Source organism: Ammospiza nelsoni, chromosome 15, assembly GCF_027579445.1.
Source record: "Ammospiza nelsoni isolate bAmmNel1 chromosome 15, bAmmNel1.pri, whole genome shotgun sequence".
NCBI classification, from domain to species: domain Eukaryota; kingdom Metazoa; phylum Chordata; class Aves; order Passeriformes; family Passerellidae; genus Ammospiza; species Ammospiza nelsoni.
In genome coordinates, this window is record NC_080647.1 from 8,306,193 (window position 1) to 8,323,347 (window position 17,155).

General features: G+C 48.1%; 1 protein-coding gene across 1 annotated transcript in view; it reads right to left on the bottom strand.

Moving 5' to 3' along the window:
• The window catches only part of NRK (Nik related kinase), an 87,659-nt gene extending 83,770 nt beyond the window's left edge, over nucleotides 1–3,889 (bottom strand). Inside the window, exon 1 of the mRNA XM_059482659.1 lies at nucleotides 3,718–3,889. Within this exon, the coding sequence (XP_059338642.1) occupies nucleotides 3,718–3,759 (42 nt within the window). The 5' untranslated portion in view covers nucleotides 3,760–3,889. The remainder of the gene's footprint in view (nucleotides 1–3,717) is intronic.
• Between the last annotated feature and the right edge of the window lie 13,266 nt (nucleotides 3,890–17,155).

Below are 17,155 nucleotides of genomic sequence, written 5' to 3' on the forward strand. Positions count from 1 at the left end.
CAGGGCTGCAACCCCTCAGGCACGGGGAACCCTCTTGTTGCAAGGCATGGGCAGTGCTCATTCCTGAACCACTGAGTACATAAAAAAAATCTGGTGCTCAGTTAAAATTCACTTGAGGGATTTATTTAAAACCATTAAGAACTCAAGAGATCATTTCTTGGTTTCTGGCTAAGCCATTTATCACTCAGCTCATTTCTTGCCATGGTATCACTGAGAGTGATATATGCTATATAAAATATTATTAACTCCATGTGTCAGTTTTACCACATCTGTTTCAGCAATCCATCATGTCAGTTACTGCCTGTTGGTACTGCTGAGGGATGTGATACAGAAAAACATTATCTCAGAAGTACAATTGCTATGCCCCTGGTTGCAAAACATCCTTTTATTTAGAGGTATCAAACTATTCTCCACTCCACTTATATGTTAATCTTTTAACACAAGCAATTCTTTCTTCATATTGGATACAGAAATGTTTACCTTGGCAAAATCCCAGTGGAAACACACAGGCTTTATTTCTGAGCAGATTCCACCTTTATTGGCACAAGTGTCATGGTAAATGCCAAGAGCTTTCAGAGCAACACAGCCCAGACTCCCATAACTGAAAGCACTAATGAGTTCATTTCGTTTTAAGTTAAATGCATTTTAATCTTAAGCTTCTTGGACTGTCAATCTTACAAGACTTTTTCTTTTCTTAAAAAAAGCAATGCACAAATCAGATCAAGATGACTTCTGACCCATGCAGGTCAGTCTGTGTCTTTTTATTACCTGTCACTTATTTTAAAACAAGGCAGTAAGCCCTCTAGACTTAAACCCCAATTCCAAAAGCCCTCACTGAAAAGGAAATCAATGGGAACACTCACACATGGATTTAAGGACAGTCATAAGAATGCCTACAAGACTGGATTTCACTGCAGTTTTCTTTGCTTTCTTCTCATTTCCTCATTTTATGTTTTGACTAGTCTGGATATAAAGAAATGCTTTATTCAGTGGGGCTGAAGGCAGCAAATAAACCATTGCTACTGCTAAAGCAACTGGTGGGTGGCACAAAACCCCTGCACAGAGCTGTGCTGTGGGCATGGTCCAGGCAGTGAAACTCACAGCAGCTCTCTCAGGAACTCGCCCAGTAAGGGCTTCCATGCACAAAATCTACGGCACTCCATGGGAGCAAGGGCACGGAGCAAGGGCACCCTAATTCACACCTGTCCTGCAGAAAGCAGCTTTGCTGAATTAACAAGTGCCCACAGTGCAGAGAAACCCAGGGGAACCCAAAATGCATTTTCAACTTGGACTTTCCAACTGCCTCTCTCACTTAACTGTGTGCTGTCTTCACTCTTTAAGCTTATTGATTATGCAACTATAGTAATTTAAGTGCCTCAAAATTAGCTTCTCTTTCTTCTTTCAATAAATTTAGTTCTGATTCAGCATCCTAATAGTTTGCTTCTACAGGATTCTGACACTCCAGGAAAGACCCTAACAATTACCTAAATAAACATTAGCATTAGAGTTAATACAGTGCGAATCCCATCCTGCCCTTGCTAGCAAATTGAGCATTAGCACCTCAAGCCCTCACAGGTCTGAGTGCAGCCAAATACTTGGCCATCTCTCTTCTTTAATCAGGACACCACAGTGAACCAAGCCTTGTGAAGAGTCATAAAGGATATTAATCTGGGCTCTGCTCCTTGGATTGCCTTTGTTTGCTTGGATATCAGCACTGCATTGTTTGCTGGCATTGCTCACAACAGGCCACCTTCCTAATTGTCTTGGAGCCACATATCATTGTTGATGTAGTGCTTCCTCCCAGCTACCACCTAAGCCAAGGGTCCAGCTAACCCTTCCCCAGCCCAGCTGCTGGATTCCCTTTGAAAGATGCCAAAATTCTGGCCTGAACATTCATCACTCTGAGGTTAATTGCCATCACACATTGTACATATGGTGACCACCTTGATTCCCCCCCAGTCCTCTGCAGCACACTCAGAAAGCAAAGCAAGGCTGCTGGCCAGGGGCACCCAGGCCACATCCAGCTCCTCTGCAAGGCAGAATGAAGAGCAGCAAGAACACGACCAAAATGCACTTTCCACATCCCTGCAGCTGAAGAAGATCCAGGTGTCTGAAGCACAAGTTCTTCCACAGGGCCTCTGGAGCTCAGCACAGAGTTCAGGGATGTTTAGCCTCTGACTGCCCAGGTGAACCCAGCAGTGTTAGGAATCCACAGGCTCTTTTCTTTCAGGGAAAGGGGAGAGCCCTGGCGACCACCCATTTGGAGGGGAGCAGGGCAATCTCAGATTGAAAATGACCCCACTCACACTGTGGGAGGCTGGAGCACAGCACCAGGCAGCTTCCACTGGCCCCAGGAACACCTCAGACACAGCAAAGACAAGGCACCTGTCTTTAAATAATTTCCACAGCTCAGCCTCACCTGCCTCCCATTTCCTACTTAGCACAAACCCCAAACTAAGGCTGCTGCTGTGCTCCAAGGGGTTTCTCCCAAAATGAGACATTTATCCCTTCCCCTGTGGAGGCTGAAACTCACAGTGCTCTCAGCTTTGGAGGCTGTGAATCAGATGGTTCTGTCACAAAGCCTGCTGTCTGCTTTGCAGAATCACTCCTTTTCAAACTCACAGTATTTCCTTATTTATTTAAGGAGATGAGATTCATCTGCTAAAGCCCTAAAGAAGAACTTCCATTATTTTGCCTTGCACCTCATAGCAGAGCCAGACTAAACTTCTGCTTGCTTAGCCAGAAGCCTTTTGCCATCCTTCCTAACTTTACTGTCCCTGCTGCTTTTCCTCTTTCTGCCTCCAGTCTGGAACACCCTCCTCGCCATGTGAGCATCGCACAGGCTGCTCCCAGCCCTGTTTCTTTTTTCCCTGATATTTTTAGCAAGTGGCTTGCTTTGGTTTCACTGTCTGGGGATGACTGCTTCTTGCCACAACTGAACTCTTCCCTCCTCTTCTGTCGAGAGAACTCCACAGCAGCCCTGCCTGGGTCGGACGGGCGCTCAGTGCTCAGCTCCTGTGTGAAAAGGGCAAGTGGAACTCGGGGCATCACACACAGCCCTGCCGCTGCTCTGTGGATATGAAACACGGACAGCGCTGCTTTTAACGTGGCCAAAGTTTGGCTTGCATTAAAAAGATAAGAGGATAACAATAAAAATTCACAAAACTAGGTAAATGCTGACTTTTTTAGCTTGGAGAAAGGAGGGGGGCATAAAACATCTCAAACTTCAATAACAACAAAAAGGCCACAAAAGCCAAGCCGCCACGCTTCCAGAAGCTCCTCGTTTCCCATTTGTTTTGTATTCACAGCACTCACAACATCTTTAGGGATGTCGGTAGGAATTATTCCCTATCCTGGCAGGGAAGGAGCTCCGCGGTGCAGCGCTCCGAGCCGGGCAGCGCAGCGGGACCCCCGCTCCGGCCAGGGCAGCGAAACCGGGAGAGCCCCGGGACAGCGGCACCGGGAGAGCCTGGGGCTGTCCCCCGAGCCCCCGGGCATCTCGGTGCGTGTGCGGGCACGGCAGCACCGCCCGCCGTCCCCGCTATCGCCGCCGCGGATGAGCCGCGGTCCCTGCAGCCGCCGCGCCGGGCTCGGCACACGGAGCCGCTCCGGGCAGCGCATAACGGGGCTGAGGCTCGCACACGCCGCGGAGCGGGGAGCGAGGAGCGGGACCGGCAGCCCCGAGCCCGGGGCAGGCTCCCCCGGCGCAGTCCTTACCCGCAGCGCCGCCAGGTCGATGCCGTCCAGGCTGCGGGCCATGGCTCCGTTAGCGCTGCCGCGGGCGGCCCGCGCAGCGAGCCGGGCATGCCCGGCCGGCCCAGCGCCCTCCCGGCCCGGGCGCCGCCGCCGCCGCCGGCAACTTTAGCGGAGGGAGCAGCTCGGGGAAAAGTTTGCGAGGAAGTGACGTGCGAGCCGGGGGGTCGGGGCCACCTGCGCCGGCGGGCGGGGGCGGCCGCGCTCGGCACCCCGGGCGCGCTCCCCGCGGGCGGGAGCCGGGATCGCCCCGGCGAGCTGGGACCGGACCGGGGAGTTCCCCGCACGCACCGCCCCGGGAAGGGCCGGGCCGGCAGCGGGGACCCCGCCGGCGCCGCGCTCCCGGCGCACGGGGCGATGCACCAGCCGCTAACCAAACCCAAAAGCCCCAAAACTGCAGTGACAGCGTCCAAAGATGAGGATTTATACACACGCGACTGAGCCACTGCCAACCCCTTCCCCTCGGCTGACGGGCGCTGCGAACACGAGCCCAGGGAGGTGACGGCAGCGATGCTCCAGGGATGCTCCCAGCGATGTTCCCAGGGATGCTCCCAGGGACGCTCCCGGGCTCGGCTCATCCCGCGGCCCCACGCGGTGCGGATCCCGCAGCAGCCGCTCGGGCAGCCCGGCCCGCAGGCACATCGCATCCCCCGCAGCCCCTCGGAGCCGCCTCTCCCCGGGAGCTGGGACCGCAGGGAGAACACGCAGTAGTGTAGCAGGCTGGAAGGACTTGCGGGTATTCTTGGGCCAAGTATCAGTGGAAACGCACATTTCTGAGATAAAGTCCTTAAACACTCTCAAGGGATGTTCCGGGCGCTGTCCCCTCGCAGAGAGCAAGCAAAGGGGCAGAAATTCTCAATTTCCACAGTTGCAGACATAAAATCAAGACAAAGTGGTTGGAGTGCCTTTGGTGCCTATTAGCACACCGGGAGGGCTGCAATGCCAGCAGCGAGGGGCAGTGTTGTAATAAAGGCGTTTGGCAATTTCCTTGAAAGAAGTGCTGATGCTTCACTCAGCTTCAGAGTATTCTTGTACAACAGCCCGCGTTGGGTACATTATGGCTAATGTGACCCTGAGTTCGAGCTCTCTGCCTGCCTTCGGGCCAGCATTTGGAGGCTCTGCTAAAGAGTTGGGGCCAATCACTGCATTAAAGTGTAAGTTTGTAAGAACTAAACGTGCAATGCAGCAGAAATCCACACACAGCAAAAGCCCAGCCCCCTGCTCTCCCCTGGGCAGCATTTAGAAAATCCTGGCCCTCCTGTCACCTTTGTCAAAGTTAAGCCAGAGCTTTGCTCCCCATTTGAGCCTTCCTGCCTTACATAAATGTATCATTAGCCTTTTTGCTTGTGTTATTTCTCACAATCCCTATTTATCTCTTCTCTCTAACCTTCAGGCTGTCCTTTGTCTCTTGCCACTTTCCACTTCCTTCCTGCCTCCCAGTGAGAATGGGTGTGAAACTCCTGACTGCTCTCTACCCAATGCCCTCCCTCCCTCTCCATCTCAGATTCTTGGCTGAAATTATTCCTGCCTGCCTTGCCCACCTCTGATGAGTGCTCAACTTGAGGATTAGTTTCCACTTGACAACACTCTACCCCAAAATGAGAAGTATTAAAGTGTTTAGAAGTATCACATGGCTTGTAGTATTTTACAGGCAGGTCTCACTGTCCCTGCTTTGTGCTTTTAGCAGCACTGCCTTCCCCTGCACCCTGCTGGGAGTTCCTGTGGGTGCTCCAGCCCCACTCACACCCTGCAGGCTGAGCAGCTGTTCCCTTGCTGCTGAGGAAGGCAGAGCATCATTCCCCATCAAGGCCTTGCAGGTCCAGCAGAAGCCACAGCTGCTTCTGTCACTGACACTCACAGCAGATCTGTCGAGGCTGCAAATGCCACCAGGACAAGGGTACTTTACACGGTAGAACCAGATTTACAAGGCCTGATTTCCTCACCAGCCTGCTGACAGGTTCTACAGACACAGAAATGTGCTCCAGGTGTCCCCCCCGGCCTCGTGCCCTGCTCCTGGCACAGCCTCCCCACAGCCCTGACCAAACCAAGGGGATTTGTGCTGCTGTGACCTGTGAGCAGCCTCCCCACCTTGTCCTTCTGCAGGAAGCTCTGTGGCAGAGAAACTCCCAGGAATCAGAAATTCCATGCATTAGTGCAATTGTTAATAAACCCACATTCACCTTCCCAATAATAAAAAATGAACAGGTTCCCTTAACAATAAAATCAATTTTAAAAATTGAACAACCAAAGCATAGCAAACATAAGAGACAATTAAATGCTATCTGTACAACTTTCCTCTCCAACAGCCATATTCAAAACCCTGAAGCCACATTCAGCAACCAGAGACCCAAACACAAAATCCTTTTAAATGTCTCTGTGCCTGCAAAGGATGTTTTGTATTAAAAGGGAAGTGCAAGAATGAAGGGGAAAGAACTTCCTTTGTTTCAGCAAAGGAAATGCCATTGTACCCCAGAAGTGCTGGGCTAATTCTGAGCTCTTCTGTCATCATCCTAACACAGATTTGGGTCCACAATAATCCTACCAAGAGTAATTGCCCCTGCCAGATGTGACACTCACTAAAGGAAGAGAGTGTTTAAAGCTGAGGCTCAAATTGACGTGCTGGCTTGTTTCCTCCAGCTTTGTTTACATTGGGTCTTAGCTACAGGTGTGAAACTGGCAGAGAAATAAACAAGATATCTCATAAGATAATAAGATTTCTGGTCTACAGGAAATAAACAGCTTCTTAAACTGGGGGCTTGGCCTGAGAAAGACAAACTGACTCTTTACAGCATTTCTCTGTACTGTAAATTCAGAAAAATTGTCATTCAGAAAAACTCCAACACACATGAAAATGTTATTGAAATACTCAACCAGATGGTGCTCAGGGAATGGACATCCCTGCCTCTCCCTTTGCTGTGGGGACAGCCAGGCTCTGCAGCTCATGCCACATCTGAGACTCCAGAACCAGCCTCTGCATGCATTTCCCAGCATTTTCAGGATACAAATCCAACATGAAGCTCAGAAATCCCAAAGCTCAAGTCAGGCTCCCTGCTATAGGCACAGGAGACAAATCCCTCCTCAAGCCTCTGGGTTCCCCTGCTCCCAGCTCCTGGTGCAGAGCCATGCCCGTGTGCCAGCCTTGCCCAGGGCTGCAGCAGCTCCCAGCACGTGCCCCAGGGTCAGACAGGATCTGCAGCATCTCCAGCCTTCCCTGGCACTGGAACACTCCCCGGGAAATGATTTTGTGGAAGGTTTTTACCTTCTGTAAGGAGCCTGTGTTATGCCCATGCCCGAGGCACTGATCAGATTGATGCTGACTCCAATGCCAGCACTTTTCTCCCAGAATAAAAATACTTCACAAGATTCTCCATTACTTTTGGCTTTTATATAAACTAGAGATTTTAGACATCTCCTTAGTGCCTCTTTAGGGGACAACCCCTGTCTGGCTAAGGTTGCACATTAAAACTCTTCAAAGCCCTGTGTGCAGCCTGGATGTGTCTGGGTGCTAGCTTGGCAGCAGCCACACCAGGAGCACAATTTCATGGCCACAGAAAAGCAGAGAACACTTTTATCAGGCCACACCTTGGAGAATAACAGGATAACTTAGTGCAGCTGCTGCAAAATGTTTTTGGACTGCGAAGGGAAGGTTTGAGTTTCAGGCCATGGACATCCACTTACATTCCAATTTAGTTAAAAGAGGCAAAAAATATGAACTACTAACACAATCCAATTCATATCTCCAGCATTCCTGGGACCCATCCCTACAGTGCCTGGAAATCACAGTAAAGTGTCATTGTTTTCAATGCATTGTTGGATTGTGCTCTGAATATTTCTCGTGCTTTCTCCTATTTGAACTAAAGAAAATTCCCACTTCATTCCAAACACAGTAAGGCTGGGCCAGAAAATAATATTTAAACCTGGATCTGCCTTCAGATTTCCACTTTGCAGAGACTGCTGCATTAGGATCAAGAGACGGGGTTGCTATCCTGAGTAAACTGGAAATGCCAGAGCTCCAGACAAACAAACCAAAGCAGTAATTTCCCGTACAGTACTCAGAAGCACATACAGTAGTTTTCAGCTCTTTAAAAATTAAATAACTTTTTTCTGTTCCTGGCAAACATGCTAGTTCAGTTGCACAGGATATCCAAAATGAGACCAAGCAGTTTCCTTCCCAAAGGATTCCTGAGTGGACAGGCAAGCTGGAAAAAGTGCCTCTGACTGCTGTAACCCCAGCCAGGATGTCCGCCTCATTTCCCAGGGCTAAAACTTAATGTATGGGTGTCCCACAAAACATACACTGCTCCATATGCCACTCACTGGGGCTTTTTCAGGAGTTTATTTTCTTTCAGCGGTGCCCAGAGCAGGGACCTGTGCCAGGCTGCACACACACGCAGCTGGGGGAGCTCCCTCCTCTCCCTGCACACCGATAACCCTGACCCAGCACTTCACAGCATCGTTTCAGCTCAGCCCTTCGGGCTTTCTCAAGGAAACAAAAGCTGCCCTGGGGGTTTCCAGCTTCCCTGCAGCCCAGCACACAGCCCTGCTGTCCCTGGAATCAGCTCTGCAAGGATGGAGCTTTGCGCTCCTGCCTTTGCACTCTGTTCCAGCACCAGCTGAATCCCCAGCAGTGATTTTGGCCATAATAAATTAATTAAATAGATAACTGCTTCCCGGTGTGAAAGCTGTTTCTATTATTTTGTCTCCCCATTAGAATTTTTCCTACTCTGATTTTCTTTCCTTTCCTGTGTCACTGAGTGTTTCACTGTGGCTGTGCCTTGTATCAGAATACCAAGTCAGTATCTGCCTGCTGCAATGATACCAGTGCACAAAGGCTGGCTGGCAATTTTGCAAAATAAAGATAATTTATTGAAATAAATTGAACTCTCACGTTTTGTATAACTATTGTATCTTGCTGCTGTGCAGCCATCTGCCTTGGTAGAGGTTTTTCCCTTCCCTCCCATCTTCTGCAGATTTATTTCTTCATTCAAAATAAGAACACTTTGAAACACTTTGCAAGGAACAGTAGCTATATGTTACTAGGTCATCAGATCCCAATGGAGTTTATGAATACCATAATGAATTTCAGCCCAACATCTGTCTGCTCTCTGAAACAGATGCAATTATGGAAAAAAATGGCTGCTGCCTCTTCCCAGGCAGATCTCTCAGTTAAAAAACAACAACAACAACAACAACAACAAAACAAAACAAAACAAAACAAAACAAAACAAAACAAAAAAAAAACCAACAAAAAACAAAAAAAAAAAAAAAAACCAACCAAAAACCCCCAAAAACAAAACACAAAGAAAACTGCCAATGCACAGTTTAATCACTACCACATTAAATTTATCAGTCAAAATATCACATGGCAGACAGTCTTTTTTTGAAAGCAAGACAAGCTGTGGTACTTCTGGCAGACAAGCAGGGCTTTTTGACTTCAGAAAATCCTGCAGGCATGGCTTTGCCAACCAAACACTAACTCTGGATGACTCAGACCACGGTTCCCTTTTATCCAAACCACTGTAGTTTGGTGGTTGGCTAAAAAGGAACTGGTATCTGAATCACCCTTAGCTGGGAGGAATTGTCAGATTAAAGTCTTGGGCATGGGGTTTTGGGGGCAGGGTGTTGGTTTGGTTTCTGTTCCCTTCTTTCCCAAAGGAAAATAAATCAAAGATCAACAACTTTAAATGTGGGGACACCTTTCTTACTCAAAAAATTATTTTAAAAAATTAACTTTATCCTATCTTTTAAACCATCTCAATGTCATGTCTCAATTTGGGCACATTCTCAGTAAATTAAACAGATTTTTTCACCCCTGTTGCAAGCCTAACCTGTGCCTCAAAAAATTACACAATTTTAACCTTGCCTTAGCTACAAAAAAAGCCCAACTCATTGCTCAAGTCCCTCTTACACATCTGCATTTCCCAGGCCCTCTGCTTCTCCTTTTCTTAGAGGAGGGGAAAAAAAAGCAAAAGAGGAACTGCAATTTATAAACCTCTATCCAGCCTCTGGAACAAAACCTGCCCTCTGTGACCTATTAAACATCTTTGGGGAAGTCTCCTCTATTCTCGCTCCAACTTCCAAGCTGCTTTTCATCTCGGTATTTTGCCAGCTCTGACCATTTCAAACACACTTGGGTGCCCCAGTGCAGGGCCTGAGTGCTTCAAATTCTCCTCTTTTCCTCGAGGGAAATGTATCCTGTGTTTGGGAGGCTGCCTAATTTGTGTGTGTGTGTCTTCTGGATGGGAAAGGCAAAGGGAAGCTCATTTAGGCACTGAGCAGCAGCGTCCCCTTCCAGCAGTAACTAATGAATAAGTCTGTGACTTTTCCTGCAGATCTGTGCCAGTCCTATCTAAACATTCTCTATCTTTGTATATTAATAACCTGCATGTAACTTCCAGCCAAGTTTCATTGTGCCTGTAGCACCATGCTCAGCTCTGTGGGGCTCTGGCAGCCTCTCTGCATTTTGGGCAGAGCCCTGAGTAGGTGCCCTCGCCTTGGTGCTGCTGCTGCTCAGTGCAGCTGCCAGCTGAGACTGCAAACATTTAAAAATTAAATCAGACAAGTTGTTCAGCGGTTTGGGAAGAATGGGAAGGCTCAGTGCATCTGCCAGTCATTCACTGATATTTAGCCATGGAAGTTCTGTGGGAAGGAAGTGTGTTTGCACAGGTCTGAGATGGGGTGCATTCACTGTTTTGATTGATAAGTTGGAAACAGCTGCTAAATTAAACAATAAAAAACATTGAAACAATATTCACCTCGCGCCAGGCTCGGTGCAAGCCCAGCCTGCACACAGTGGGTGAAAGCTGGGGCACAGACCCTCCTCCCTCTGCCTGGATAGCGCCCAGAGACACAAACTGTGCCAGATCTGAGGGAACACCTCAGTGCAACACTGTGGGACAGGGGCTGGTGGGATCAGCTCCATAAACAAGGAAAGACAAGGAAGGGACTTTCCCTCCAACACTGCTTTGTGAGGCTGCAGCTCCAGCCTCTTTCTAGTAATGCACAGAGCAGAAATGGAGACTTGGATTCAGTTAAAGGAAGGGACACAAAAGTTAATACTGAGGCCAAAATGCTTTAATGTGTCCACTTGGAATAGCTAAAGCTCTAACCTTATTAAAAAGAGAGGAGACTTTTTTATTTTCTCCTAAGGAGAAAATAGTGGCATTGTAATCACATGAGATATAATGAGAGCCAGTAGCTGAAGCAGAAACCAAACAATAAAAACAATAACTCCCTCCCAAAACTAAAAAAAAACTTCAACAAAGTAGAAACAAAGGCACCACGTGCTCCCAGACCTCCCGGTTTCCATTTCTCATGGGTCTCATGGCTCCCTTTCTGGTTTTTAGGGTGTGAAAGAGTGCTCAGACCTCCCCAAATCAGAGCTGCATTCAGCAGCCTCTCAGACAGCTCCACCAGTCCAAAGGCACTGGGGAGCCAGGTGTCCTGGCCACAGCAGCTCCTGTGCCAGCCAGGAACTGGCAGGAAACTCTCCTGTCCCCTCTGGAGAGCTGCAGCAGCCACGGCACAGCCAGGCCCTCAAATGCCACCCTACTGCACGCTTGGGCTTCACTTTCCAGCAGGGAGATTTGGGGATTTAAACCAGCTTCCCTTTTCACAGCAGCTTAAGCTCTTTAAGGAGTTTAGCTCCATAAGCCAATTAAATATCTTTAAGTCCTTGAGCTCTCCTACCTTCCCCGAGCAGTTTGCATGCTTACATGGCTTTGCAGGCTGAAAGCTGATTTCTCCCAGCCAGGACCTGAGCATCTTACGGGGTCACAGGCCAAGCAATCCCAGCAGAGTCAGCAAGTCTGGAATCCCCTGCAGAGCTCAGAGTGCTGCATCCTGTGGCCTCCATCCTGAGAGAAAATTCTTGCCCGTTTGGAAAGGCCAACTCCACCTTTATTCCTTTGCTTTCCAGAAGTCCCAGCTCTAGGAATGGATGGCCCATGGGCTCATAAACTTTACACACTGGGAGTGGGAGCAGAGCAGTTATTATCCTCATTACACATCCCCTGTGGAAGTGCAGGCAGACAGAACTGCTGTCATCCCCTCAGGTCCCATCCCAGTGCCTCATCTCCCCTTCCTGCCTTTTTCCTTTGGATAGTTAACACTACAAGTAGGAGAACAGTAGTACAGTCATTTGATATTTGAATATGAAAGCTTAGAACCAAGTCTCTGAAGTACTGGTCTAGGCTTTTTTTCTTAGGGTTTCATTCTATTTGTTTTTAAATGGACAAATCAGCAGCATCTCGAAAGCCAGAAAACCACAACATAAAATTTTATGAGAAGCTATCACCAGCCCCCTTTATTTCCTGTAATACATCCTGCATAGCTAGATATATTTTTATATATTTGTTTCCTGTAAGACATATCATGCATGGCTAGATATATTTATATATAAAATATATGGATTTACATTATATATACATTTAAAAAATCATTGTATATCTCCTAAATGCTCTTTTTAAGTCAGTTAATAACCATATGTCATTATGTTGTCAGAATACAGTTTTAACTCCTTCAAAGGAAAACCAACATGCTGCAATAACAATATGATTCTGTAAAGAGTTGTGGATTAACATTCAGTGACCACTGAATCTTCTCTGTGATTAAAAATCCCCACCAGCTGCCCAATCTGCTTTTGTCAGTGAACTTGCTGTCATTTTACAGCAATAAATAAACAGTTTGCCCACGTACTTGAGGTCAGTCGTGCTTATGCCTGAAAAGGAACATTTCCATGAGTGTTGTGTGAAGGGCAAACCCAGAGCTCTGGAGCTGCTCAAGGTCACCATTCTGTTTCTTCTAAAGCAGTGACAAAAGACCCCAGAAGGATGTGACACCGAGGTGCAGCCCTGGACCCTAAGCAGACGTGGGGGTGCTGGAATGGGGTATCCCAGATGAATCCTGTCCCATAAAGCACTTTGTGCTGTTCATTACTGAGCCCAGCTCACCAAAGCCTTTGTGCAACTTGGCCACTGCAGCTGTCACATGCAGATTGAACACGCCAACACAGCTGTGCTGCAGAGGCAGGAGCGGTGCCCCCACCATGGTCCATCACACTTCCTCCAGAGCGCCCCACGCCCAGTTTTGGGGCACCTCAGCTGTGACTCGGTGGATTTTGGGTGGTTTCTGGGTGGTTTTGGCCAGCCCAGCACTGCTGCCCTTGCCCTTGGCTGTGCTGTGTCCCAGCCTGGCTGTCCTGTGGGCTCCCCCATGTGCTCAGCACCTTCTCTGCTTTAGCCTGCTCAGTGAGAGCAGGGTGCTCAGGCTGGCTGAGAGCAGCCATGCACACGCTGGGGGTGCTCACACTCCTCTCTGAGCCTCGTGCTTTGTGCCATCTCCTGCTTTGAAGCAGCTGTACCACTTCCATTCTTTTCCCCAGTATTTTTCCCTAGTATTTTTCCCTGATCAATATAAAAAAAAAATTAAAAACCAATAGAAAAAAAAAAAAAACACCAGAAAACTTTCAGTTTAACTCTGCAGTGCTTGAACCCTTTTGTTCTTTTTGCTGGATTTATGTCATCCCACAGAGATCAATTGTTTTCTTTCTTGTCCAGGCATGTCCTCCTGCTCAGGCTGATAATTTGTTCTACTTGTGTGTGGCTGCATGGGTCTGGGTTTTCCCTTGACATTTCTGTGAACAGTGTAGCAAAGATTGGTAGTGTTTATCCTCATTCCCTTTCTCCTTTTTCCTTATTTTGATTACTCTCCCATACCAGTGCTGGCTGTTTCTCCAGTCATGTTAATCCTCTTTGTGGCCACCTCCAATTTTCCAATGCATATGCTGGCATTAAATTGCCTGTTATCCCATCCTAATTTCCATGTTACAACTGCTCAGAGGATAATAAAAATTTATCTATTATTTTTCTCTTTTCCTTCGCATTGTTTATTGTTCATCTGTACTGGGAGAGCCTATGAGTCCTTTCATGACTGTTATTTTTTCCACATGTCCAAGCTCAAACTGAGAATAAGAAAGCTTCCAGGGCTGATCCCTCCTTGGCCAGAATTTCTATTGCATTTTTATTTTTAACCTTTTGAGAGCATTTTCTGCAGTTTTGCCTTTCCAGCTCTGGGATAGGAACCTGAGGGTGGCAGGGAGGGCTCACAGGGGCCATTTCTGGGGTGACTCTGCAGTCAGATGTGCTGAGGCTCTTTGTAGAGCTCAGGCCAAGAGAAAGGTAAGTGAGGCTTGCTTGCCCTTAGGGTCAGGAGGGACAATTCTGGCCTCTGTGATTTTTGTGGTCTTTTAGAGCACAGCTGATTTCTTCAGGGAAGATTTGGTTGGTTTGTGTGGGAAGATCACTTCTTAAAATTTGGTGCAGTCCTTGATGTCGTCCCCATGTAAAACTGGGGAAGGGGATGACTGTGGTTTTGTACTGCAGCTGGCAATCTGAAAATACCTCTGGTAACTTCCCTCCATGCTAGAGGGAATCACAAGTTCTGCCAAGCCACATCACATTAACTAATCCAGTTACAAAAACACAGACCCTGGAACTCACAGGTCCTTTTTGTCCTCGATAGAGACCATTGGACCAGCTGAAGCCCAGTGCTCAGAGTTATTACAGTCTTCCCTTTAAGCCACCCAGATTGATGGAACAAATTCTCATTCAGAGAAATCAGGTACAGATCCCCAGTGACTACACTGATTTGACTCTGGCTTTTGAGCAGTATAAATTACAGCAGAATATCATTATTAATTTCAGCTGTCCCCTGTCCTGGCAAATTATCATTCATCTCCCCAAATGGGTATCTCAGCTGGAGACCTTTATTTTATCATTTTAGTGGAAAAAATCTGCACTGTTTCCTCCCTCCAAATTAGCAGTCTGTGATTTCCCTGGAGAAGTCTTTCTTAAACGTAGTGCTGATTAGTGCTTGACTAACAGGCACCAGCACATTTTTTACCTTCCAACACATACCTGAAATCTCTCACCAGCTCCATGGCTGCCTGCTCAGGAGTTAGTCACTTCCTCCATGGCCTGTAGGGAGGACAGCAAAGTTAAAGAAATGCTCAGTTCTAACAAAGAACTGAGCATTTCTGACACCAACTTATTGTTGGTGTGTCACTGCTCACATGTACACTGAACTAATTTCATTCCATAAGGAAAATACCCAGGCTGAGGCCAGGGCTGATCATTAGAGACTGATTTCTTGATGGTACCTGGTAAGCTTCTGAATCAACCAAGCACCATGAAATGGAATTTCCAAGTGGCACAGTCAGCCTCACTGCCCAAGTGCTGCATTTCAAGGTGCCCACGAGGAACTTTTCCCTTCCCAGAGCCAGGGAATTGCTCATGTGGCTCAGTGCAAGGTACTGGTTAAACATGACAATGTTTTGTCAAGGAAATGGTGCAGGGTGTTTGTGGGGATCAGCTGGGATAGCCCAGCCCATGGTAAACCTGGGAAAAAGCACAGAGGGCTGGGGAGGTCAGCCCAGGGGAAAGTCCCATTCCCAGTGGTGCCAAAGCCATGAGGACACTGAGGCTGATGATTATGTGAGGTTGTTCTGCTCCAGCTGCTTTGGAGAACACTGCTTCCACACCACAGTTTTTAAGTACTATTAAAGAAGCTAAAACTGGCTGCAAGTGAAGCTGGCCCTGGCTGGGAGACCTGCTCACCTTCAGCCACGCTGACATTGCAGCTTCGCCTCCAGTGCTATTCCTGTGGCTTTTTGCTGGCTTAAGGGGAGTGAGTATTAGAAATCAGACCCGCTGTGATTTAAAAGAGCTTTATTGAAATGCATCTTGGCCTGTGGAAGGGACAGTGACAGCTCCTGAAACTCTGTGCCCTGGATGCTGCCCCAGATGGGCATCCCTGTGCCATCCCTCCCACTGTGCCCTTCTGCCTCTCCCACCTCAACTTCTGCCACCCCTGCACAAACCTCTGCACTTTCCCTGGCTCTCTTGGAGAGAATTGGTGCTTTACAGTCTTACTGTAAAATAACAAGAATCAGGCTTTTAAAATCAGGAAGAAGAGACTTCTGTGCTTTTGCTATAATCGCTCCATATGCTCCTCTGACAATTTCCATGACCTTATTTCTCAAAAAAAAAAAAAGAAGAAAAAGACAACTCCCATCATCCCTCAAGTCTCAGAAGAGCCCTCCATACAGTAAAGGAGAAGCAGATGCTGCCAGCTCTCTATCTGGATCTCTTCTTACACATGTTTAACCCTCAGGGTACAATGGATGCTGAGAATTACTCTTTCGTAACATTTGTTTGGCTGCCAGAAAGGAAAAATGATTAGCAGCTCAAAGGTTACAGTGCTGTATTTTGCAAGAGAAGCCCTTGTCATGGGCTGCCTGTGTTTTGCTGGCTGTGGATGTGAGCTGTGATGCCCCTGGGGCTCTCTGCCCACTGGGCTGTGCTGCCCCAGCTTTCTGCCCATCCCAGTGCCCTGCACTGCTGCCCTGCAGGGCTGTTTGTCCTCTCTCCCCCCATGGGCAGCAGCACCCAGACATCACAAGGGGTGCCCAGACCTTGGAGGGGTAACCCAGACCTAATGTCTCATCTCCCACTTAATCTGAATGACCATGCCCAGCTTTATTGGCACATAAAACACTTCCTGCTCTGTGCAGTGCTATTCCCACACCCTCTCCCTAGACTTCAATATGTTAAAAACAAGTAAGATTATAAGTTTTTAAGATATAGTTAATGGTTTAAGAAAGGGATTTAAAGTAAATTGTCCAATTAATGACTATTGTTATTGTTTCCTTTATTAGCCCCTTATTAGCCTGTTTCCTGAGGGCAGAGCTGTTTGGATAGGATTTGCCTCTCTTTGGACCCGGAGGAGCTGAGAAATTTGGTATAAATAGCTTTAGAAACCTTTCTGTGGTTTTTAGAGTAGGTTGCAATGATCACAAGGTGCTGCTGCCATCGTGTCTGAGCAGAGCCCCTGCCCTGCACATCCCAGCAGCGCCAGCATGGGCAGTGGTGCTGGGCAGTGGTGCTGGGCAGTGCTGGTGGGTAATGGTGCTGGGCAGTGCTGGTGGGCAGTGATGGTGGGTAATGGTGCTGGGCAGTGCTGGTGGGCAGTGATGGTGGGTAATGGTGCTGGGCAGTGCTGGTGGGCAGTGATGGTGGGTAATGGTGCTGGGCAGTGGTGCTGGGCAGTGCTGGTGGGCGATGCTGGTGGCTCCTTCCCCTCCTGTGTCAGCTCCTGCCCCTCTCTGCCCCTCTGTGCTGTTCTGTGGCATCCCCTGGACACACTCACCCAGCCTGGCTGCTTCTGCCCCCTCACTCTTCCCACAGAGCCCTTGTGCTTGTGTTTCACACCTGGGGCTCTGCCAAGGACAAGCCAGGTGAGCAAGTTCATCAACATCCTCCTTTGGTTTGTTGTCCCAGGCTGCTCACTCTTGTTCCACAATAAAGGGGCTGCTCTGAAATATCTCTGCACTAACTGTACCCAC